This window comes from Rosa chinensis, chromosome 6, assembly GCF_002994745.2.
Source record: "Rosa chinensis cultivar Old Blush chromosome 6, RchiOBHm-V2, whole genome shotgun sequence".
Classification (NCBI taxonomy): domain Eukaryota; kingdom Viridiplantae; phylum Streptophyta; class Magnoliopsida; order Rosales; family Rosaceae; genus Rosa; species Rosa chinensis.
This window is the reverse complement of record NC_037093.1, coordinates 62,323,691-62,347,197: the sequence shown is the minus strand read 5'-3', so window position 1 is coordinate 62,347,197 and position 23,507 is coordinate 62,323,691. Positions and strand designations below refer to the sequence as shown.

Below are 23,507 nucleotides of genomic sequence, written 5' to 3'. Positions count from 1 at the left end.
CCCCAAAGTTAAATTTCCATCTCGCATTATTAGCAGCCGTGTGAGGGCTGCAGTTTCTGCTTACTGGATTTTGTCCTATTTGAGTGCATGCCTTGGGTGAGGAGGCTTGTCTTGCTCTATTAGTTTCAACCATGTCCAGCTTCCAACCACTAATGAATTTTTGTGTGTGTGTGATATTGTATATTTTGATCCAGAAAGTGAATATGTAGATCTGTTGTAATTGATGTTCATCTTATACATCTGAAACTGTGTATTTAGGTTGGGGTTGCAGAATGAAATGCAGGACTTGATCTTTTGCTTGAACATGTCACAATCAGAAGCTAATTGATCATCCTTTCTCCTTGATCCGTTTTACTGTCCAGCTCTCTGATCATCCTTCTTTTTTATTGTTGCTAGGCTGGGAAAGCTATTTTTGGCTGTTCTGAGGGCAGGAGGTATGTATATCTTAGACAACTGTTTTTTAAAACTGCGTTTGTGTTGTGGCTCATATTTGACATAGCTAGCTGTTCAGATGATTCTTTACTGGAGTTGGAAAATATGTGTTCATTTTACTTTTAATTTACGTGCTTATCCCTAAATTGATTTGAGCAATACGCCCCAGGTTTTACGTTTAATTTATTTGTTGTTATCAATTTCAGGTATGTTTTTTCCCCTTGCATTTGCTACCGCTCTACAGGTTTAAATGCTTGTCTAGGCATTTGAAATTTGTCATTCTTTTGCACAAAGATGTTATAGGATTTGAAGATGTATGCTGTCATTTGAAAAGAGAGATCTATGCGGTATTGTGTTATGTAATCTCATACCACTGGCTGCCGGTGAGACATGCTTGTGTGTTTTACCTTGCTACTTATTCTTTCCTGCGTTTTCTTTTTTTGGTGAATGTAACCCAAGAAGCTTTTGGCTACAAAAGAAGTGTCCAAAATTCACATATGCTGGAAATCATGCCAAAATCTTTAAATGGTTTACTGTTAATTTTGAAGTCATAAATTCCTTGCTCTTTTCCGCGTATCACAAGCTGTGCTGCTCTCCGCTAATGGATGGCTGATTTTGTGGAGTCTTACAATAGCCTTGTAATATAGAGGAATCATCTTGCAAAACGACCGCAACTTGCCAAAAAAAAAAAAAAGGAAATGTAGCTTTCTTAAATATGAATGTTTGAAAAAAAAAAAATTGAAGGTGTTGAATGTGTATCTGCAAAAATTCACTCTACAAAAAGAATGTTAAAAGCTCTTTTTTCTCCTTTAGAATTGGTTTATCCACTGTATTAGGGATCTCTAAGAGAATACTTATTTCAAAATAAATTTAATATTTAGCTAATTTTAGGCTAAAATTCTACTATAACAGAATACTTAAACAAAAGTTAAATTTAACTTTTGTTAAATTTTCTAGCTATATTTAGCTAGAGATGGAGACAATTTAACTAAAACCTAAATTTAGTTTGGGATTTATGTATTCTGCTGGAGCATAACTTAATAGCTAACTAGTTATATTTCACTTTTAGCTAGGAAAATAAGTATCACTATTGGAGATGCTCTTAATATATATCAATACATTAAGTAGACTAGTTTGATACAGAGAGTATACTAGCTCGATAGATATAGAAGTAGAAAATATGAGATATGGTCTAAGTTTTGACGTTTCGGGTCGGGTCTCTTTCACAAGAAATTGGACAAGGCCTAAGAAATGGCCCCATTTGGAACGTAGCCCATGATACTAATCTCCCCACGTGCACCACGTCGCCCGTGACTCCTCTAAAATCGGGGGCATAATCGTAAAATTAGGACCATCCCGTTTGAGGCTGAGATCGAAACACAGAAGCATAAAGCTCTTCTAAGCACACTCGTGGAGAGAGTCAGAAAAATCCCTAAGAATTCAGATCTTGTCCGTAACATCGAGAAGAATGGCTTCTTCAACGTTCAGCGGCGACGAAACGGCACCGTTCTTCGGCTTTCTCGGCGCCGCCGCGGCCCTCGTCTTCTCCTGTACGTTTCTGTTCGGTTTCAGATCTAAGCTAGAAGACGCCGTTTCTTCGATTAGGGATTTTGATCGGTTTTTGTTTGTTGTCACAGGTATGGGAGCTGCGTACGGAACGGCGAAGAGTGGAGTAGGAGTGGCGTCGATGGGAGTGATGCGGCCGGAGCTGGTCATGAAGTCGATCGTTCCGGTGGTCATGGCGGGAGTGTTGGGAATTTACGGCCTTATTATCGCCGTCATCATTAGTACCGGTATCAACCCTAAGGCCAAATCCTATTACCTGTTTGATGGTTATGCTCATCTCTCGTCTGGTCTGGCCTGTGGCCTTGCTGGGCTCTCAGCTGGTATGGCTATTGGCATTGTTGGTGATGCTGGTGTTAGGTATGGCTTCTTAGCTCTACATACTTGCCGCGTATAAACTCTTTGCAATTATGCTGTTATGTATCTGTTTGATTGATTTGTTTCTTGAGGGGGTTTGTACAGGTTACAATATCGTAGTTGTGATTTTAATCTGTGCTTGTTTAAGTTTAACCACATAAACATTTGAGATTACAATCTGAGTTCTAGCTATGGGTAACAAACTAACAATAGAGCAAACTGTAACTCATTGGATGACAATTTAATAAATAGATTTTGTCTTATTGAGTTTGTTGAGCTGGTTTTGCACATGGTTTAGTTTTTTAAGTGATCTTGGAAATGCACATTATAAGTTTTTAGTTTAGCTTGAATATGTCAGAAACTATATTCTTTCATATAACTGTTTTCCAAATTTGTAGTATACAGTACATCTGCAGCATTTGTTAACACCATTAAAGAAGTACTAAATCATTCACTGCTTTCTTTCATATCTGGTTGTGACTTCATAATGTATATGAAAGATCGTAATTACTAGTTGTAGTGTCTTATTGCACTTGGTTTAAAATCTCCTCTGATTGTATTTTTCTTACTTTGCAGAGCTAATGCCCAACAGCCAAAGCTTTTTGTTGGGATGATCCTCATTCTCATTTTTGCTGAAGCCCTTGCTCTGTATGGTCTCATTGTTGGCATCATTCTTTCCTCCCGAGCAGGTCAGTCAAGAGCCGACTAGAAAGCTGTGCTGGGTGGATTTCTCGATTGCTGCTATTAAACAAGCTCTATGTTTTGGTATAAGTTCTAGTTTCGTTTTGGAAGTGTACTGCAGATTCTTGTTTGTTGTGATCGATGTCTGCCAGATGGATTGGTAGTATTTATGTGCCAAAGGTAGAAAATAGAATTAGCAATTAGTTTTACTTCTGAATAAATTTGCATCCTTTTTCAATTTTCTTTTCATTAGACCGGGCTGTATTGAGAATTGAAATTAACACTACTTTGTCTAAAATTATTTCTCGTAGTATTATGTTAGCTATATTCTTCATATTCTACCTTTCAATTGGTTGGCTGGCCATAGATGGAATATTGTCATGTCAGTTATATTATATAATAATTCCAAGTGATGGACTTGCCATGATAAGATTGAATATCTCGAGTTGGGTAAATCAAACAGACTCGAAAAGAAAAGGATAGTCTGGAGCATATGGTATATATTCTGGTTTCTGTACTGTTGGATCCAGTGATATGGCAGATCTATGGAAAAAGGAAATACTTTGGAACATGATACGAGGTCTCAGAATGACTAATATATTTCAAATCTCAATCCATTTGGGATCTAAACCAACATGCAGCTCAATGTTGCTAATCTAGTATGAGTAATGGAGTAATTTCACATATGAATCACTTTATTTTTTTTTATCCCAGATTGTCTTAGTAACAGTCTCCATAATCTGCAGGGTGAGTGAAACAAGAACAACTAACCCAATCATGAGATTTAAAAGCATCCCAATCACTTTAACCGGTTCTCAGTTTCTCATGCATGCGTTTGAAATGATTGGATATTAAACCAATGCGTTTCAAAAAGAAACAAAGTGGAAAAGGGCAAAAGAAACCATTCTCCGCAAATCGGCCACTCTCTCGGTTTTTATTTCTTCCTCTCCAAGTAAAGGGTTGCAAAGCATTTATTTTGGTCTATAGAACGCAAAATGTGGAAAACTACTGTCAAAATTCTACACATTCGAAAGCAAGTGTCGCTTCAAGTTTTCTACATGGACCCTACAAGTTATCAATATGTTCCAAAACATAAACATAGTAAAAGTTTTCAAGTCACAGAAGTAGATAGAGATGGGAGGGGGTGATTGAAGTTAAACGATTAGAGAATTGAGTTGAGATTATACTGCGTTCCAAGCATAACCATAAATAAGGTTTTTCTTGTTACGTCATTGCCAACGCTTTTTATTTGTCGCCAAAGCTCAACGTTAGCAGTCACTGATCACGTAAGCGAGGGGATTATGTGCTCCCCACACCACACGATCCACAATTTCGCACGTGGCCAGAATAGTCGCCTTAGATTCGAAGCTCATCCCGGTCCTAGTCAAAAAGGCGCGCACATCGGCGGTGAAGCGTCGTCGTCGTCTATAAACTCAAGCGCGTCGATTATTCCAAACCACTTACGAAGCTTTGAAAAGCGTATGAACCTGCGTAGACTCTCGTCCAGAATGGCCGAAGAAATCAGTAGGTCCGCCGCCGCCGCCGAGCTCCGACCCTCTGCTTCCACCGCCACAGCCACAAAGTCAAAATCGCGCTGGCCCTCCCTCCTCCGTTGGATCCCGACCTCCACCGATGACATCATCGCCGCGGAGAAGCGCCTCCTCTCTCTTGTCGCGTAACTAATCCAATCCACCTTTTTGCGTGTTACGAATTTCATTTCCTAATGAAGAATCGTAATTGAAGGGTGAATTTCTTATGAATGAATTGTGAATTGGTTGGGTTTTGCAGGACTCCATATGTTCAGGAGCGGGTGAATATTGGATCCGGCCCGCCCGGGTCGAAGGTGAGGTGGTTTCGGTCGGCAAGCAATGAGGAAAGGTTTATCAACACGGTTACTTTTGACAGCAAAGAGGATTCTCCTACTCTTGTAATGGTTCACGGCTACGGTGCTTCTCAAGGTTTCTTCTTTAGAAATTTTGATGCCCTTGCAAGTCGGTTCAGGGTCATTGCTATTGATCAACTTGGGTGAGAGCTATTTTTCGGCTTCAATGCAATGTTCACATGCTTCAATTTGATTCCGTAATATACAATATGCAGCAAACCTTGATTCACTAAAATTGTTTGTGACCCTCCTCGTTCTCCTGAACTAAAATTGTTTCTTAATTACTTGTTGCAAGTCTATAGTTGTGTGAGACATTAGGTTGCCAAGTTGAATATACACCCTTTCAGAGACTTTTATTTTGGAGTTTCTACTACAAAAGTACTGAAACATTGAAACTTTTCTTTTACAACTGATGTTGGAAGCATTAGTTCCCTAATTTATGGTGAAATCTTTTGACTTTTGGATTCTCAATGTGGGTAGTGCTATTAGGGGTCTTTCTTTATGAGACATTGTGTGCTCAAATTCTTGTTTTGGTCTTCTTTGCAGCTGGGGTGGATCAAGCAGACCTGATTTTACATGCAAAAGCACTGAAGGTAGGTCTACTATGTCAAAAAAAAAAAACTGAACTTTCAATATCACTGTATATGGATGAGTGATGTAATTCTTGACAAATGTTGACAATAAGAATAAAGTATCTTTGTCTTTTATTTAAATTTGGAATTGGCAATGCAGAAACTGAAGCATGGTTTATTGATTCTTTGGAAGAATGGCGGAAAGCCAAAAATCTCAGCAACTTTATATTACTTGGACATTCATTTGGTGGGTATGTTGCAGCTAAGTATGCGCTAAAGGTATTTGTCATTCCAGATTGGTTTTTGAATCTAGGCACCACCTGGCATTTTTTGTCACTGATGTTGATTTTATGTAATTAATAGCATCCAGAGCACATTAAGCATTTAGTTTTAGTGGGTTCTGCTGGGTTCTCGTCAGCGGAAGATGCAAGGAATGAGTGGATTATGCAGTTTAAAACAACATGGAAAGGAGCAATTATTAACCATTTATGGGAGTCTAATTTTACTCCTCAGAAGCTAATCAGGTAACTAACATGATTTAAGCATGGTGATATATCCATTTCCATGATTTAAGCTATACATTTCATTTTGTGTTGTTTAGGTTTCTTAGCAATTACATGTGCCTATGGTGCATGCATAATTGCATTACACAGCACGAAGTCACACTCGTATGCATGCCTGGCTTACTTTGGGTGGTCTAAAGGCATCTCAGAGTTTCATGTCTTGAGATAATCATTACATTTGCAGCTAGTTTGTAGTGTTTCTCTCTGCTTATGATTCTGGATACCATTTCATATTGTCTATTTTCTTTGAACCTTTTACCATATTTGTCTGGGGGATCATTTGATTCCTCTCTGGTTATTGGTATCCTTGGTTATCCAAAGAATTTTCTCTGGCATTTACTGGAAACAACTTTTAGCTTCTCTCTTCCACTCATAGTGCTTTCCCATGATTCCACCATCCAATCCTTCCAGTCCCCTTCCCTTATGTGGGCTGCGATTCAGTATGGAGGCATTCACACTGATCTTTTATTAAGTATGGAGGACTAGTTGCATCTACCTTTCTTTTCAATCTTACTTTTGCATTCTCGATTAATGTGTTGCTTCTTGTCCCAAATTGCTAGTTTGAGCATATGGTACTTCTTCTCATTATGCTTTTGGTCTTGGTGCAAGTTGGAATCTACTGCATTTAGTGGTGTAACAGAGAAAGATGTGGTTATCTTATTCAGCTGTTTATTTATTTTGCAGAGGGTTAGGGCCTTGGGGTCCAAAGATTGTTCGGGGTTACACAAATACTAGATTTGGCGCTCGTGCAGCAGGGACCACCCTAAATGAACATGAATCACGACTGCTAACAGGTTGATATATATTAAGTTATTTCGGTATAGCACTTATCACAGTTTTAAGATCTCTAATAGTTGCTTTTTCAATTGAAGATTACGTGTACCATACTTTAGCTGCCAAAGCAAGTGGAGAATTGTGCTTGAAATATATATTTTCTTTCGGAGCGTTTGCTCGGAAGCCTCTTCTTCAGAGGTCTGTTGATTCTACTGATTTTTTTTCTTGTCTTGGTATGTTTCTGGGGGGTCAATCTGTGTTTACATTTACCCTTTTTATGTACAGTGCATCAGAGTGGAAAGTGCCAACTACTTTTATTTATGGCTATCAAGATTGGATGAATTATCAAGGGGCTCAAGAAGCTCGCAAGGATATGAAGGTCCCATGTGAGATTATTAGAGTTCCTGAGGTCAGTCTCTCTCCCTCCCTCCATTGTGTATGCTTATATTGCTTCTCAATAATTAGTGTATATGATGGATTGGTTTGTATCAATAAAAGTTTTCCCATAAATAATTGCAGGCGGGACACTTCGTATTCATAGACAATCCCGAGGGTTTCCATTCAGCTGTTTTGTACGCTTGCCGTAGATTTCTGTCACCTAACCCAGACAATGAATCTTTGCCTGAAAGTTTGACAGCTGCTTGAAATGAATACTTAGTTGCTTTCTCATTTCCTCTGTATATATATTAAACAATCTCCTTATTTAAGAAGATTCATTCAAATTCCACTGATTAAATCTTTATATTCTTTGAGTATCTGTATTTGCTACACTCATTATGCATAAATACCAACCAACAATGGATTGTTTGGTGTCTCTACATCTATGATATTTATCAAGGAAAAACAAGCGGCAGTTGTAATTTAAAGCATCCATTCTGTTTCATTTTCAAGGACTATTTTGTTCGCTGTCATGATTTAATCTCGCTGACGATTAGTAAATCCTTTGCAACTGCGTTAGAGCAAATATGCCGGGTCTGGCACCCGGCATGGCTCTCATCCGCATCTGAAATCCATTAGCCGTGTTAGCGAATTCACTAAACAAGAACTGCTGAAAACTACGGTTCTTGAGAGCTTGTGATGCTCCGAGCTTAGATTCATCAGTTATAAACGAGTTGTGACGATTCAAAACCCGGAGCATGAGATACTCCAAACATGGTAGAAGTCGGGAAGAGTTTCATGTTTCACTATGGCAGATTGGCAGGTGAAATATTTAAATTGACACATGCTGTGTGCCTGTGTGTAATTACTGATGAGCTACCATAACGACCGGGTGTCAGCCCCCAACTCAATGCCATGTTGGAATCAGAGGCCAGTAGAGTAGGGCCGCCAGAGTGAAGGTGACAACTGAGAACGACATGTCGTGGACAGTTGAATTGTACCATAGTGATGCTGCTCTGGTCATCTTCGTGACTCAGAAATGAATGTGAGTTGCTCTGTTTCAGTTCTTGTTCTATTCAAATCACAAGGATTTTCTTACTCATAAAAATCTGTCCTCTCTACTCAGCTACTCTGATACAGTGGGGCTAAGATGGGTCTCGTATAATTGCTTCACGTATAAAGTGGCAATGGCTTTACGTAGGTCCGGTCAGGGACCACGTGACGGTCAACACTTTCCCGATGAAATAAGGAGGACCCCATTACCTTTTCCGATAAGGGCGCCTCTGTCACATTAACGGCTACTTTCTCCGCTCTCCTCCCAAACCTGCCACGTGGCACGGATTAAGTGCCACTTATTTGGCGGGAAAATAGTATTAAAGGGAGAAGACCCTTTTCGGGTCCCTTTCTTCCTTACGACTACGAGAATAACGGAAAATCTTTGAACGTGACCGTAGAGATTGTCAGACCAATAAAAATAAAATAAAAAGACCGTAGAGATTGAGTGGTCCTCCGGCGCCGTCAGGTCATTATATTTTTTTCTTTAGAGAGACGAAATTTTATTCAATCTGAAATCATACATTTCAGGCCTCAGGGGATAGTGACCAAAATCTTAAGAGAAAGCATTTACGTAGCGTAGCATGAGCTGATAGAGGCTCGACTATAACCGTAATACCAAGACTACTAACATAAAATATACTCGTATACTCTTTTACAGGTACCAAACTCTAATAATCAACCGCACAAATGACTGGAAATTCTTCCACTGTCTCAAAGGTATCAAGACCGGGGTGACGCCATAACCATGACATGACAACTTAAAATTAATATATAATGTAGTTGAGCAAAAGCAGGAATGAAACCGGGGTCAATGGAAGAAAATGGAATTAATAATTAATCACAAGATTTGAAAACACCTACTAGTACAATGATCAATGATTTCACGTTTTTCTTGATAGAAAAACAGAAGGAAAAAAAATAAAAATAAAAAATAAAAAATTAGGCCGGTGAAGGTAGTGAAGTTGGATCAGCCGACGATGGTATGTCCGGTCCGACGCGGCAACCTTCAAGCATGAACACAATGTCAGCCATGAGGGGTCTATCAAGTGGATCAGGTGCGGTGCAGAGTAGTCCAACTTTTACTCCCAATAAGAACTCTTCTGATTCTGATGACTCCGGGTCTAGCTCAAGTAGTCCAGGCTCTAGCAGCTCTGTGATTTGACCTCTTTGTAGTTGCTTCTTCACCCATTTCACTATGTCTTCCTCTTCAGTAAACATCACTGGCTTCCTTCCGGTTAGGATCTCCAACAGGACAATTCCGAAACTATACACATCGGCTTCTTTTGTTGCCTGCCCGGTTAGTGCTGCTTCGGGTGACACATAGCCTAATGTACCAATTGCGGCAGATGATGATGAGGAGGCTTTTGGTGAGACTATGGTTAACCGGTCTAATCCAAATTCCGATAAGTGGGCTTCAAAATCAGCGTCGAAGAGAACATTTTGCGGCTTCACATCACCATGAACCATTGAGACTGAGTGCAGGAAAGCTATGCCTCTAGCAATGCCAAGTGCAATGAGATGCCGCATTGGCCAATTTAGTACATGACCATCTTGGTGAGAAGCCTCTTGGAGCAGAGTGGCTAAGTTTCCATTAGGCATGTAGTCGTATACAAGTAGCCTCACATCAGGACCGGCATAGTAGCCACGCAGAACTGTTAAATTCCGATGCTTCACCTTGCCAAGAGCTTCGGCTTCTTTGTGGAACGTCTCTTCATCGAGCACACCAAGAGAAGAAGCAGGAAGGCGTCGAATTGAGAGCACCATTCCATCTGGGAATGAAGCCTTGAATACCAGTCCGTACTTTCCCCTGCTTAACACATTTTCCTCATCAAATTGTCTTGTTGCTTCTAATGCTTCTGCATATGTAATCTTAGTATTGAACATAACAAGCTTTGGCCCTCCATTGTCTCCACTTCCACGACCAGATCTCTCTCCGCCTGAGCTTGCACGGCCTGGACTGGGACCCTTCTTCTCCCCAGTTACCATTTCTCTAAGCTTCTTACGCCAGCGGAAGAGGCTGTAGACATAGCCACAACAACACATTAACAGAAGCAAAGCTCCACCAGCAGCCACCCCAATTAATAAAAGCAACCTGTTTCTTCTTCTCCTTTTCGCATCTCCACATTCTCTGTCCAATGGTTTCCCACATAATTTCGGGTTCATTGCAAAGACAGACCCATTGAATTGAGAACCCAGTAGCTCTGGAATCTTACCAGATAGGTTGTTGTTAGACAAATTCAAGGACTTCAAGTGAGGAATGAGTGAAATATTTGCCGGGATTGCTCCAATCAACTGGTTTGAGGAAAGATCTAACACCACAAGGTTCACTAACAAAGGCAAGGAGTTTGGTATTGGCCCTGAAAGTTGATTTTCCTCTAACAATAATGAAGTCAGAGCAGAGCATTTGGAAATTTCCTCTGGTATTTCACCTGTCAATTTGTTATGACCCAAATCCAGCTCTTCCAAACTAGATAGCCGAGAGATATCAACTGGAATTTTGTCCCCCAATTGATTAGAACTAAGCTCAAGTACTTGAAGGTTCAAACAATCTCCAAGCTCTGGTGGGATCACACCGGAAATGCGATTCTTTGACAAAGATAGAACAGTTAGTGACCGTAGATACCCATACGTGGCTGGAATAACACCAGTAAAGGCATTGGAGGAGAGATTTAGGTACACTAAACCAGTCAAGCTACTAAAACCTTGAGGGACAGCCCCAGACAACTGATTCTCTTGCAAAGCAACCACTTGTAAATTTGGCAGCCCAAAAATCTCAGTAGGCAACTCACCAGAGAGCTTTTGTTTACTCAAATCCAGTGTAGCGAGCCTCATCAAACTTCCAACACTCGCAGGGACGCTACCTGAAAGCCCACAATTGCTCAAATTCAAACCCTGCAAGCTCCTCAATGCTCCTACATTCCCAAGAACCTCACCGGAAAACTTGTTATTACTGAGGTTCAGGCTAGTCAAGTTGCTTAGCTGCATGAGCTCAACTGGAACTTCCCCTGTCAGATTATTACCGCTCAGGTTCAAGGATTCTAGCCCCGACAGTGCTCCCAAACTCGACGGGATGGTACCCGAGATTAAATTCCCACCCAAGGACAACACCTTTAAGCTCCTCATTCCTCCCAGAAACAACGGAAACTGGCCCTCAAAGCGGTTCCCTTCAAGATCAAGAGCCTGTAACAAACTGCATTTTGCAATCTCAGTAGGAATTTCACCGCTCAGGGAATTATTACCCACCCGGAGTTCTTCCAACCGGAAAAGATTGCCGATTTCGGTCGGCAATCCCCCGAAAACGAGTTTCCAGCGACATCGAAAACCCTCAGCGTAGTCACATTACTCAACCAATTTGGGAACGCGCCGCCAATGCGATTGCTTTTAAGAACCAGAACCTCCAGAATACTCGAACACCTTCCATTTTGCGGCTGCACAATTCCCGTGAGCGCATTGAACCCTAGATCTACTATCCTCAGTGAAGAAGAGTCAACATTCCCATTGCACAATAAAGCTATCGGGACTGAGCCTGATAAGCTGTTCCGAGCTAAAGAAACCACCTGAAGCTTCGGAATGGCGCCGATAGTCGCCGGAATTAGTCCTCGGAGCGCGTTGTCGTCGGCGCTGAAATGTATGAGGGAGGAGCAGTTGGAAATAGCCGAAGGAAGCGTGCCCGTCAGCTGGTTCGAGTCCAGCCAGAGATACTCAAGCATCTGGAGCCGTCCGATTGTCGGCGGAACGCCGCCGGTGAACTGATTGAAGGAAAAATTGACGAGCTGGAGCTGCGAGTTGGCGGAGAAGTTCACCGGAATGTCCCCGGTGAATGCATTGGAGGAAAGATCAAGGTATCGGAGGCTGGCCGGAATGTCGCCGGAGATTCTGCCGGAGAGGGAGTTGTGAGCGAGGTTGAGGATTTGGAGGTTGGTGAGGTTGAGAAGCGCCGGCGGGAGGTCGCCGGAGAGTGAGTTGCCATGCAAGTAAACGGTGCGTAGCAAGGCGCATTGGGAGAGGGAGGGAGGAATGGAGCCGTTGAAGTTGTTGGTGTGGAGGTTGAGCTTGCGGAGGTCACGGAGGCTGGCGAGTTGGTCGCCGAGTCGACCCGCGAGGTGGAGGCGAGGCAGGCTGAGTTCCCGGACTCGGTTGTTGAAGCAAACGACGCCGCGCCAGTCGCATGGGGCGGATGGCGTGGAGGAGTCCCAGCCGTTGAGGGCGCCGAGCGGGTCGTGGAGGTTGAGCTTGAAGGTGGTTAAGGCTTGGATCTCGGAGAGTAATAGTTGACCGGCGGTCAATGCGGCGGTGAAGTACAGCATTGGGATGATCAGAAAGAAGAAACTAGCCGTTGCCATTAGGGAGCGTGAGACTGAAAATGGGGTTTTGGTATTTGTGTGGTGGTGGAAACAGAGGTGGGGTTTTCTGGGGAAGAAGGAGAGAAGGGACCGGAAAGAGGAGCGGTTAGAGAGAAACGACGCCGCGGGTGGGCGACCCAAGTAAGTGGCTGGGTTAAGCTCTGGCTTTGGTTTTGGCTTCCCTCTTCCCAAAAAGTTTGTATTTAAACCTCTCTTTTTGTTTTTTTTGTATTTGTTTTGACAGAAAGAGAGAAAGGACGTTTCAGTGTGCCTGTGATAATGAGACGGTCACTTTCTTTCGGCGCTTACGCCTCAACTTCTTAGAAATGGCCCAACCGAGGGAGAGACAGTACAGAAGAAGAAAAAAAAGAAAAATTCTTCATATCTTCATGCATGATGTTCTCGAAGACTATTTCATGATGAAATTCTACTATATATTAATATTAATATAATTATATATTAAGTAAATTAGCTCGATATATAAGTATTAGAGTATATTGATATGATCACGGATTAATCTACAACTGTACAGAGCTGACATACTGTTATAGATAGTTGATTTAAATTTAATATATTGATACGTTAATGTGAAATAAATTCATTAGATAAAATATCAAGAATAATTTTCAAGTGTGTAGATAATCGAGGACTAAATCCAAATCATAAAACAAATTGTGTCTGGCTTAAACAAAAACATAACTCAATGGTCAAAAAGAGCAAAAAAAAAAAAAAAAAAAGCAGGCCAACGAGAGCACCAGAAGACTTAAAAAACAAAGGCTTCAGACTCCTAAGATGGGAATTACAAAGTAGAATTGACATTCGAAATTAAGCAGCAGACATTAAACCAGGTCAAAGGCTTCAATCCCCGCTTATAGTGCCGCAAGATGGCAAGATCTAGTTAACCTATCCAATAAGTAGTGGACAAAAGAGCAATTTGCTATCTCATCTCTCCCATTTCTTACGTAGTTGTTTTTTTTTTTTTTTTTTTTTGAGAATTATGTAGTTGTATTTTATTAGCAGATTGGTATGAAATTCGCTGAAAATAATGAGTTTCCTGAAAATATGAGACTTTTATACCTTGTTGATGAAGAAATGATGGAAAAATAAAAAATGAGACTTGATTGATGAAGAAATGTTGGAAATATGAGGCTTCATGATCTATTGATTCGTATCATCTTCATTTTGATAATCTCAAGTCATCTCAAATTTTAAAGTAATTATTAAGTGGTATGAAATTATCACACATTCGTAACCCAATTATTAATATGCTGATACATACACGCAGAGATCTTGTAACCCGGTTACAAAAATGATGATACAAACATGCTTAGAGTAATAAAAGAAGATACATAGACCAATTATGCACTATCAAGTCTAAATAATATCTCTGAACCCACTAAATAATATCTATGAACCTAGAGGCTAGCCGTTCGATTGGAAAATAATTAGGGAGCCTATTGAAGAAAAATAATAATTGGGGGAGCCTATTGATTGAAACCATTTTCAGTTAATTGGGCTGAGCAGCGGTACAACTGGAATTCATCTGCTAAAAGAAAATAGGCTGAGCCTTTTGATTGAAATCGTTTTCAAAGTTAATTGGGCTGAGCAGCGACAGCCCAATTCATGTGTTGAAAAAAGTGGCATAGAAAAACAATTCCGTTGCCGGGACTTGAACCCGGGTCTTTCGGGTGAGAGCCGAATATCCTGACCAACTAGACTACAACGGATTATTGATCAAGTCGGATAACAAATAATACAACAACTAATGTTTAGGATTATAGGTCATAGTATACTGTGACTCATTGACGAATGTGAAGAGTAAAAATTGAAAAGCCAAGAGGAAATGATAGTGTCAAACCCAGAAAGAAAACCAAGGCGGAGGGAGGCACAGTGTTGGAAGTGACCAATGGAGACCTTGACACACTTGGCCATTGGCTTCTACACCCCAAGACTCTCCGCCCCTTTCCCACACTCAAGAAAACCCCAAAAGCTCAGGCCGGCATTATGCTCCGCCAGCAAATGGGCCGACCGCCTCCTCGCCGACTTCCAATTCCTCGGCGACTCCTCCTCCTCCTCCTCAGACCACCATTCCACCACCGCCACTCTCGCTCCTCCTCCCAACCTGCCTCCCCCACTCGCTCCTCCCGAGCGCCACGTGTCCATCCCCCTCGACTTCTACCAGGTGCTCGGCACCCAGTCGCATTTCCTCGGCGACGGGATTAGGCGAGCTTACGAGGCTAGGGCTTCGAAGCCGCCTCAGTACGGCTTCACCCAAGACGCTTTGGTCAGCCGGAGACAGATTCTCCAGGCCGCCTGCGAAACCCTAGCCGACCCTACCTCCAGGAGAGAGTACAATCAGTCCCTCGTTGAAGACGGAGACGGAACAATTCTCACCGACGTTCCTTTTGATAAGGTAAATTGCACTCTCGTCTCAGACTCTCTCAGTTACATTTGATTGGTGTGAAATTGATGAAGAAATTGTTGGCTGAATGAGATGAGACAATGTGGTGTTAATTTGTAGGTTCCTGGAGCTCTTTGTGTGCTGCAAGAAGCTGGAAAGACGGAGCTGGTTCTTCAAATTGGGCAGAGTTTGCTGAGAGAGAGGCTGCCGAAATCGTTCAAGCAAGATGTGGTTTTGGTGATGGCACTTGCTTATGTTGACATGTCGAGGGACGCAATGGCATTGTCCCCACCGGATTTTATTCAGGGTTGTGAAGTGCTCGAGAGGGCTTTGAAGCTCTTGCAGGTAAAGCCCTCATTTGCAAGTCTCTGATTTTTTGTTTATGTGCATGATAATGTTATCTTTCGCTAGTTTTGCGTAGTCTGATGCTTGATTAACACTTGCATTCAACATGTAGGAGGAAGCTGCTAGCAGCCTTGCACCTGATCTTCAATCACAAATTGACGAGACACTGGAAGAGATCACCCCACGTTGCATTTTGGAACTTCTAGGTTTACCTCTTGATGAGGACTGCCAATCAAGAAGGGAAGAGGGCCTCCGTGGTGTCCGAAACATATTGTGGTCTGTTGGAGGAGGCGGAGCAGTTGCTCTTGCTGGGGGATTCACCCGTGACAGTTTCCTGAACGAGGTCTTTTTACGAATGACTGCAGCTGAACAGGTAGCCTCATTCCCTCTGTTAATTTCTTCCCATGATCTATATGCTTCTTGCTAAATTGTCTAATCTTTTTTTTTGTATCTTTGTTTCCATTTATTGTTGTTGTTGTTGAAAGGTGGAACTATATGTATCAACACCAAAAAACATCCCAGCCGAAAGCTTTGAAGTTTATGGAGTGGCGCTTGCGCTTGTTGCTCAAGCCTTTGTTGGTAAAAAACCTAATCACATTCAAGATGCTGATAACCTGTTCTGGGAACTTCAGCAGAATAAGGTATCAGCTGTAGGACACTCTGTTAACGCCTATATAACCAATGAAAATAGTGAGATAGACTTTGCTTTGGAGAGGGGACTCTGTTCACTTCTTCTGGGGGATCTTGATGAGTGTCGCTCATGGTTGGGCCTAGACAATAATAATTCACCGTATAGAAATCCATCTGTAGTCGATTTTGTCTTGGAGAATGCTAAGGATGATGATGACAATGATCTTCCCGGACTTTGTAAGCTGTTGGAGACATGGTTGATGGAGGTGGTATTCCCCAGATTTAGAGACACCAAAGATATTGAGTTCAGCCTTGGTGATTATTATGATGATCCTACAGTCTTGAGATACTTAGAAAGGCTGGATGGAACTAATGGCTCACCCTTAGCTGCAGCAGCAGCCATAGTAAGGATCGGTGCTGAAGCTACTGCAGTTCTTGATAATGTCAAGGCCAGTGCAATTCAGGCCCTGTGGAAGGTCTTTCCTCTGGGTCAAAGAGATAAGAATATGACACCTCAAGAAGATCATGAGATGAATTATTCTCTTCTTCCTGAAGACAGTGGAGACCCTTTGGAAGAATCCTATGAAGATGATTCTATTCGTGTTGCTGAGGTTTCTGGAAGAGATGGTTCTGTTGATACACTTAAAGAAGAATCAATTACTGAGCAAATCAAAGATGCAAGTGTGAAGATTATGTGTGCTGGTGTGGTAATTGGACTACTGACTTTTGTTGGATTGAAGTATTTACCCGGCAGGAATAGCTCATCCAATCTACGTAAAAAACTTGGTTCAGTGACTGCATCTGATGTCACTAGTTCAGGTATGATTATAACCATGCGTTATAGCATAATCAAACCATTAACAAAGCCTTCCTTTCACCTACTAAGGTCTGAAACATAAATACTTTTGGTCTCTTGACTCTTTCTGCTTCCATTTAGTTAATGAAACACGCTATTTCAGCCAACTGATAAAAACAAGCATCCACATGAATCTTTTGATAGACACTAGCTAGCAGTAAGGGCTGATTTCTGATTGGGCTATCTGTTCACACCATAAGCAAACAGTTTCACAGCTGATGAATTCTCCTTCAAATCATAAACACCTACACCTTGACCATTGGTTCTCTGACTAGCTATTCATATTCAAATTACACCTTGTAACCCCTCTTTTTCACAGCAATGTGAATGCACCCAGAATTCCTTATTCCTAATTCCAACATGATAAAAGATGTTTGGTATATTTTTTATGTTTATGGCATTTAAGATCCATATGGTGTTTCATATGCCAATTTATATGAAGTAAAAGCTCACTGTAGAAGCTACTGTATAATTATGCAGGGTTACCAGTAGATGTTAAGTCTGCAGAGGAATTACCCAAAATGGACGCACAAATTGCCGAAGGTCTAGTTCGGAAATGGCAGAACATAAAATCTCAGGCTTTTGGACCTGGGCATTCCGTGGATAAATTGTCAGAGGTGAGAATTCCTTGGTTTTTGTGGATGAAATACCATATCTTTAAATCATTTAAGGCCTCATCAGAAAACTTCTTTTGATTTCTTATAAACATCTGGTGATTTGGTATATCACTACATAGTTCTATATATTGCACATCAAAGTCTGAATCTCTTGATCATACAATCTACATCACACTATCAATACTTACTTCTATATACAGCTGTTTGGGAGACAGGAGTCTGAGGATGTAGATAACTTGTTAGTTCAATTGTTGATTTAATTTGCTGTATTTAAGGCCTGTTAATTACATCTAATGAAATTCCAATTAATCATGATGTATCAGCAAAAAAATGTTTCAATGTCTTTATGCTTGTCCTGACGTTGCAAAAACCTGGCAGGTATTGGATGGTGAGATGTTGAAGATATGGACAGATCGTGCAACTGAAATTGCACAGCTAAATTGGTCCTATGATTACACCCTTTTGAACTTGAGCATTGACAGTGTAACAGTGTCGCTAGATGGGCAGCGTGCTGTGGTGGAAGCAACTCTTGAAGAATTAGCCCAATTAACTGATGTGCTCCATCCAGAGCATGATGCCTCGAATAGCAGAACATACACTACAAGATATGAGATGTCTTGTTCAAGCTCAGGATGGAAAATCACTGAAGGAGCTGTCCTCCAATCATGAACAATGATGTAAGATTTGATATGCTTAATGTAAATGGTATCTTTTGTTTTGAACATGTTTATATATCTAAGGTGTAATTTAGTCAAAAATTTGAGTCGTTGTCAGTATCAAGATACATATAAATAAATATTCACTCCATCCCTTCTCCCCCTCACTTTCCCTCCTTTTTTTTTTTTTTTTCTGTATACAGTAGTTCGGAAGGGAATATGTAGAGATGACAAAGGAAGAACATAAGAATTACCAGTAAATTATTATGAATATCAGTCAAAATATTGCAACAATTTATCCACTCTCTTTTTCTTGGTTTTTATTATAATTATTTTTAAACGGCAAGGCACCCACCTAGAAATTGACCGTTCTTTCTAGGTCTGCAATAAGTGGAGATAACTGTACGCTTGTATACAGCTTACCACATTGCCCGGAGAGACCCCTGACTCCTCTCTTTGCTTCTATATGGAGTTCACTAATGCATGTCCATAGGCATATCGCATAAACATACGCCTCTGGTCACGTCTTTTTTGTCCAATGTAGCAGCATAGATACATCAAACATTGGGAGGTTGAGGTATCAAATAATCATAGTAAAATTATAGATTGCCATGTAGTTTACAATCAGAGTCTCTGTTCGAGCTGAGCTATGTCTACAGTCATCTTGTTCTACGTGGAGCAAATAGTTCTATAGGGTAGACATGGAGTCCCAGAAAGAAGATTTCTTGGGAACCGGTCGGGATAAGAAGCTGAGTCCAAGTATCTCCTTGGGAGCCTGAAGTGGCTCTGCAAGGTCAATCAACTTTGCAACAAGTGCAGCACTCTCCCTTATGTGTCTCATGTCCATTGTGCTCGTCCATAGGTAGTTTGTCAACTGTAGGCTCCTTTCCTTCGTGTTCAGTCTAATCCCCCACTTCTGGTAAAGCCTCTCTCTATCTTTTCTTGGGAATCTCTTATGCACTTTCTTACTTAACATTTCCCTCTCTTTCTTAAGAGCCTTCATACTGTTTCCCATTTCATATAAGAAAAAAGATGAGATTAGCTGTCAAAGTTCGAGAATACGGTCTATATCGAAAAGGGTTAAGCTCAGAGTATAAAAATTCAAATATGGATGTCTGTGTGCGCGCGCGCTCTCGCGTGTGAAGTGTTGTGTTCTAAAGTTTAAGTTCCTTGTGGGTTTGTTTGTTGAGATCTGAAAGTTTACCTTGAAGCTGGCGTGAGAGCCTGACGATCACTCACAGTACTTCGATTACTTCCATCGGAGAATGTTTCCTTTAGAGCGGTCATTCTTCTAAGCTCTACCTCCAAGTACAGAAAGTCAGATGGATCTCCTTTGTAAAGGAGGAAGAAATGGGATCTGTGGACCAGTGGCACATAGCAAGCATCCCAGAGTTCGATTATTAATCCCCTCTGTCTTTCAAATTCAGACCGCCAGTCAGAGTTGTTTCTCAATGCTCGTTGTACTGATGTATCCAGACTGCCAGGCCTCCTCGATGATCGTCCGTGCTTTTCATATCTGTCTTTCTTATGTTCCTCATCAAAATTGAGAACACTGACATTATCCTCCAAATCTGACTCCGAATAGTTCTGGATAACTTTCCAAGCCACCGGAGCACTCAAAACAGAAGCTGATTTAGAACTCATCACAGATGAACTCATCACTGATTTAGAACCAGGCTGCTTTGATTTGAAGAGCATCCATCGCAAGCCTTTTGAACCTCTAGGTAACTCCTCCACAACATCCTCCTCATCAGGCTCTCGGTCCTCTGCCTCCACTTGAACACTCAAAAGAGATTCTCGACCAGAATCTCTTCGGGTAAGCTTTCTATGCTTCAGTTTAGACACCTTGCGCTGAGAGACTTCTTGTCTTTTATCAGGTAAGTCCTCTACCTCAGGCTTTCTAGTTTCATCTGTATTTGTGATAGCTCTCACCACAGAATCTTTTTGGGTAAGCATTCCATGCTTCGGTCTAGACACCTTGTGCTGAGAGACTTCTTGTGTTTTATCAGGTAAGTCCTCCTCTGCCTCAGGTTCTCTAGTTTCATCTGTATTCGTGGTAGCTCTCACGACAGGAGCTTGAACATCTTCTTTGTGTAACCTTTCAATGTTGATACCATGCTTTGATTTGAACGTAGGCGTTGCAGGCTCGTTTTGTACCGTCTCCTTACCTGGAGATAGAGAACTTAGGAGAACTGCCCTGGCACTTCTACTTCTGGAGAAGCTTAAGCTTACAGGGCTGGATTCAGTGGAACAAGGAGATTGATCCAGAGGGCCATTAAGAGTCACAAGAGTGTTAATTGTCATTTGCAAATCATGTATTTTCCTCTGCAACGCTTCATACTCTTCACTAGCATTTCTCAACTCGGCATCTTCCTTCTGCTGCGATGATGAACCTGCTTCTTCATCCACGAATATTTTACTCTTGTCCATGCTTGGTTCTTCCATTTGATCAATGCATCTAATCTCCTTGCAGACATCTTCAGGTTCTGTAAGATGCTCTTGTGCAGTGTCATTGCACAAAGCAATATCTTGAGCTTTTACGTGAGATCTTCGTGCATTGTCTTCAGGTTCTGCATGAGAGCTTTGTGCAATATCTTTGTCTTCTGCTTGAGATCTTTCTGCAATATCCTCCCAAGCTTCAAACTTTGGAGCGCTACCATCCAGCAGAAAATTTTCCTCAGAAATCTCAGAAATCCGTTGGAAGTGCTTGCTGGAATTCGAGGAACAACTAGGTCTGTCAGTACTATCTAGTGGAGTGCATGCTTTTACACCCTTGTCTGATGACTCCAATCCTGAATTTTCAACTATTCTAGCCTGGCCTTCTTCAACTGATTGTAGCAAATTTTGAACCCGAGATTGAGCAAAATCACGTTGCTTAGTCAATTCTTTTATTTCTTTATCCATCTGCATAATGTGACATTGAAAAAAAAACGACGAAAGCATTAGCATCCAAAAGAAGAAAGTACAACGCAACAGCAAACTCGTCGTAAGTTTAAAACTCTATCAGAATACACATTGAAGTTTTTCTGGGTACTAACAGAAGTACATGTATAAAATTAGTCACAGAAGTCATCCCCTCACCTGTTGCAACAAAAGTTCCTTCTCTTTCATAGAATTTGTTGCTAAGCTCTTCAATGCGTTTTCCATTTTAGCCAATTGTTGCTGCAATTGCTTTACCAGTGCCTTATCTGACCTTACCACATTGACCTTTGCATTTGTAGTAACCTCTTTTGCACAACTTGCAAAGAACAGGGTGTTTTTTGATTGCTCAACATGACTTCGTGCAGGGCTCATGGTGCAAATGATGGCTGTCCTAGCGTTACCTCCCAAAGAATTTTGCAGTATGCGTGTTAGCTTGGAATCTCTGTAAGGTATGTGTCCATTTCTTCCCGTGCTGCATCCATTAATGAAATTAAATTCATTATGATGCATGTTAAAACGTGTAGAGATTTTATTAAATGAACCAAGAACTTTGTTGAGTAAATGGAAGAACAACTAAACCTTAATTTGCGTATTACAGTTCCCAGGGTCAGTAAACTTCTATTTATGTGACAACCTTCTTTCAATCTTGCACCAGCTGATAATGCCTGAGCGACACGCTCGCTGCCCGCAAGATCAACAAAATTCTGCACAAAGAATTTCATTTTCATTCCTATAAATATGAACAATTTCGTATTAAGTTTCCTAGTGAAGCAAGATAAGTACTTCCATACCACAGTGGCAGCGAGAGTGCCTGAACTTTGAAGGCCTTCTAATTGTTTGGAAGTACTTTCAATTGTCTGTTAATTCCAACAAAAGACTTCAAAACAAAGTTCTCATGCCAAATACGAAAGTAACTATTTGAAGAAATGACAAGCCAAGCATACCAGTCGCAAAATTTGATGAGATCTTGAACTAGTTTCATTCAAAGAGGTCTCTCCTATCTTCCTTTGTGCTGCATGAATAAGTTACCATATTAAGAGTTCACTTGGTTAACATGCACTCCATTTAATCCAGTGAGACTAAACTAACACAAGTGACTTTACCTGCGCAGAGGGAAAGAAGCTCCTCCAGGTGGTTCCGGTCTCTCAGTACCTCCTCTGAAAGCTTCTCGACAACTGTACCTTTCTGTACGTTGAAGTAGTATTAGTAAAAGAATTTTTCATTCAATGAATTACGTCTACTCAAAGGTATAAATGACTCACCTCTGGATCATCTAGCAGCCTAAGTTGAACATTCTCGGAGCTGAGGAGATCTCTGACAGCTTCATTATATATCTCCATGGCAGAGAACTTCAACACGAATTCACGGTCACTTTGCTGAAACACAGATGTTCAAATTATGCCAGGTCCTAGAAACATAGTTAGATGATATGACGCAATTAAAATGTTAGTAAACAGTATACTTACTCCCCCCATGTGATCATATATATCTGTAACAGCAAATTCGGTCACCCCATTCATGGTATACGTCTTTCCGCTGCTTGTTTGTCCATAGGCGAAAATGGTTGCTGCAGATGATGATATTTCAGTCAAACTATATAGATCCTGCTTGGTTACACTTTAGTATCATCAGAAAACAAGGATTAGAAGATGATCACTTACAGTTGATGCCGTTGACGACTGAAAGAGCAACCTCCTTAGCTGCCTCTTCATACACATGCTTCGTAGAAGAGTCGAAACCAAATACTCTATCTATGAAGGGACATGAAAAACAGTGTACGTTAATGAAAAAAAAAAAATTACTTTCACAAAATGCAGATGAGGAAGAAAGTGCATGTGTATAATTACCAAAGGAATAAGCAGAGGGAGAGGAGGCCCGATCAGGTTGGTTGCTGTTGTACATGACTGTGTTGTTGAAGCATTCCCAATCGGAAACGTCATTCTTTGCCTTTTCCTTGTCATTCAATGGTCTCACCCTAACCGAAACAAGAATCTTCTCTTCATTCACAGCCTCCTCCGTCGCCATTGTCTCTCCGGTTCTTCTTTCGGAACAAACAAGAAGCAGTATATAAAGCCCTAGCAGCTTCAGATTTCCCAGTTTTCCTCTCCCTGATGCTCAAACAGATGATCTTCTCCCAATGCGCAGGTTCTCTACTTTCAATTCGCATTCGAAATCCTTATCTGATCGTCTTCTAGTTTCTTCTTTTTTTTCTTTTTCTTTTTCTTCTATTTTCCAGGCTTTCCTTGTTGTGTGATCAATTAACTTCAAAATAAAAGCATCTTGAGATTGAAAATAGGCTATGCAGTTTGGAACAGAATGTCAAGCGCCTTTTAACGGCGAAGCCACGCAGATTAGACTAACAAAAACAAAATGATATGTATCAGAACAGAACCCCTTTGATTTTATCCTTGCTTTTCGTTTCTGGACGGAACGGCCAAAACACGCTCTAGAACGAAACTCGGAATCAGGAAATGAGAGC

The 23,507-nt window shown here is 41.1% G+C and overlaps 4 protein-coding genes, 1 non-coding gene and 1 pseudogene across 5 annotated transcripts; 3 read left to right on the top strand and 3 right to left on the bottom strand.

The window, feature by feature from the left end:
- Positions 1 to 1,804: 1,804 nt before the first annotated feature.
- On the top strand, positions 1,805 to 3,367 carry LOC112169797 (V-type proton ATPase 16 kDa proteolipid subunit). The gene is made up of 3 exons (XM_024306858.2): positions 1,805 to 1,982; positions 2,070 to 2,355; positions 2,929 to 3,367. Exons 1-3 carry the CDS (start codon positions 1,901 to 1,903, stop codon positions 3,059 to 3,061), a joined length of 501 nt encoding a protein of 166 aa, XP_024162626.1. The 5' UTR covers positions 1,805 to 1,900; the 3' UTR covers positions 3,062 to 3,367.
- A 903-nt stretch (positions 3,368 to 4,270) lies between these two features.
- On the top strand, positions 4,271 to 7,642 carry LOC112169796 (1-acylglycerol-3-phosphate O-acyltransferase). Its single transcript, XM_024306857.2, has 9 exons — positions 4,271 to 4,708; positions 4,822 to 5,058; positions 5,462 to 5,508; positions 5,648 to 5,766; positions 5,851 to 6,011; positions 6,735 to 6,844; positions 6,923 to 7,022; positions 7,110 to 7,233; positions 7,344 to 7,642. Exons 1-9 carry the CDS (start codon positions 4,335 to 4,337, stop codon positions 7,467 to 7,469), a joined length of 1,398 nt encoding a protein of 465 aa, XP_024162625.2. The 5' UTR covers positions 4,271 to 4,334; the 3' UTR covers positions 7,470 to 7,642.
- Positions 7,643 to 9,066: 1,424 nt separating this feature from the next.
- On the bottom strand, positions 9,067 to 12,772 carry LOC112169795 (annotated as a pseudogene).
- Positions 12,773 to 14,255: 1,483 nt separating this feature from the next.
- TRNAE-CUC lies at positions 14,256 to 14,328 on the bottom strand. The gene has a single exon. It is a non-coding gene; the product is annotated as a tRNA-Glu (tRNA).
- A 94-nt stretch (positions 14,329 to 14,422) lies between these two features.
- LOC112172922 (protein ACCUMULATION AND REPLICATION OF CHLOROPLASTS 6, chloroplastic) lies at positions 14,423 to 18,257 on the top strand. Its single transcript, XM_024310427.2, has 6 exons — positions 14,423 to 15,014; positions 15,123 to 15,347; positions 15,460 to 15,720; positions 15,833 to 16,796; positions 17,314 to 17,450; positions 17,829 to 18,257. The coding sequence occupies exons 1-6, from the start codon at positions 14,508 to 14,510 to the stop codon at positions 18,117 to 18,119; spliced, it is 2,385 nt and encodes a 794-aa protein (XP_024166195.1). The 5' UTR covers positions 14,423 to 14,507; the 3' UTR covers positions 18,120 to 18,257.
- Positions 18,258 to 18,678: 421 nt separating this feature from the next.
- On the bottom strand, positions 18,679 to 23,355 carry LOC112171741 (kinesin-like protein KIN-7E). Its single transcript, XM_040508622.1, has 11 exons — positions 22,876 to 23,355; positions 22,690 to 22,779; positions 22,495 to 22,595; positions 22,291 to 22,404; positions 22,132 to 22,213; positions 21,973 to 22,040; positions 21,820 to 21,885; positions 21,608 to 21,732; positions 21,188 to 21,500; positions 19,311 to 21,010; positions 18,679 to 19,110 (listed from the first exon to the last, which is right to left on the bottom strand). The coding sequence occupies exons 1-11, from the start codon at positions 23,051 to 23,053 to the stop codon at positions 18,795 to 18,797; spliced, it is 3,153 nt and encodes a 1,050-aa protein (XP_040364556.1). The 5' UTR covers positions 23,054 to 23,355; the 3' UTR covers positions 18,679 to 18,794.
- Between the last annotated feature and the right edge of the window lie 152 nt (positions 23,356 to 23,507).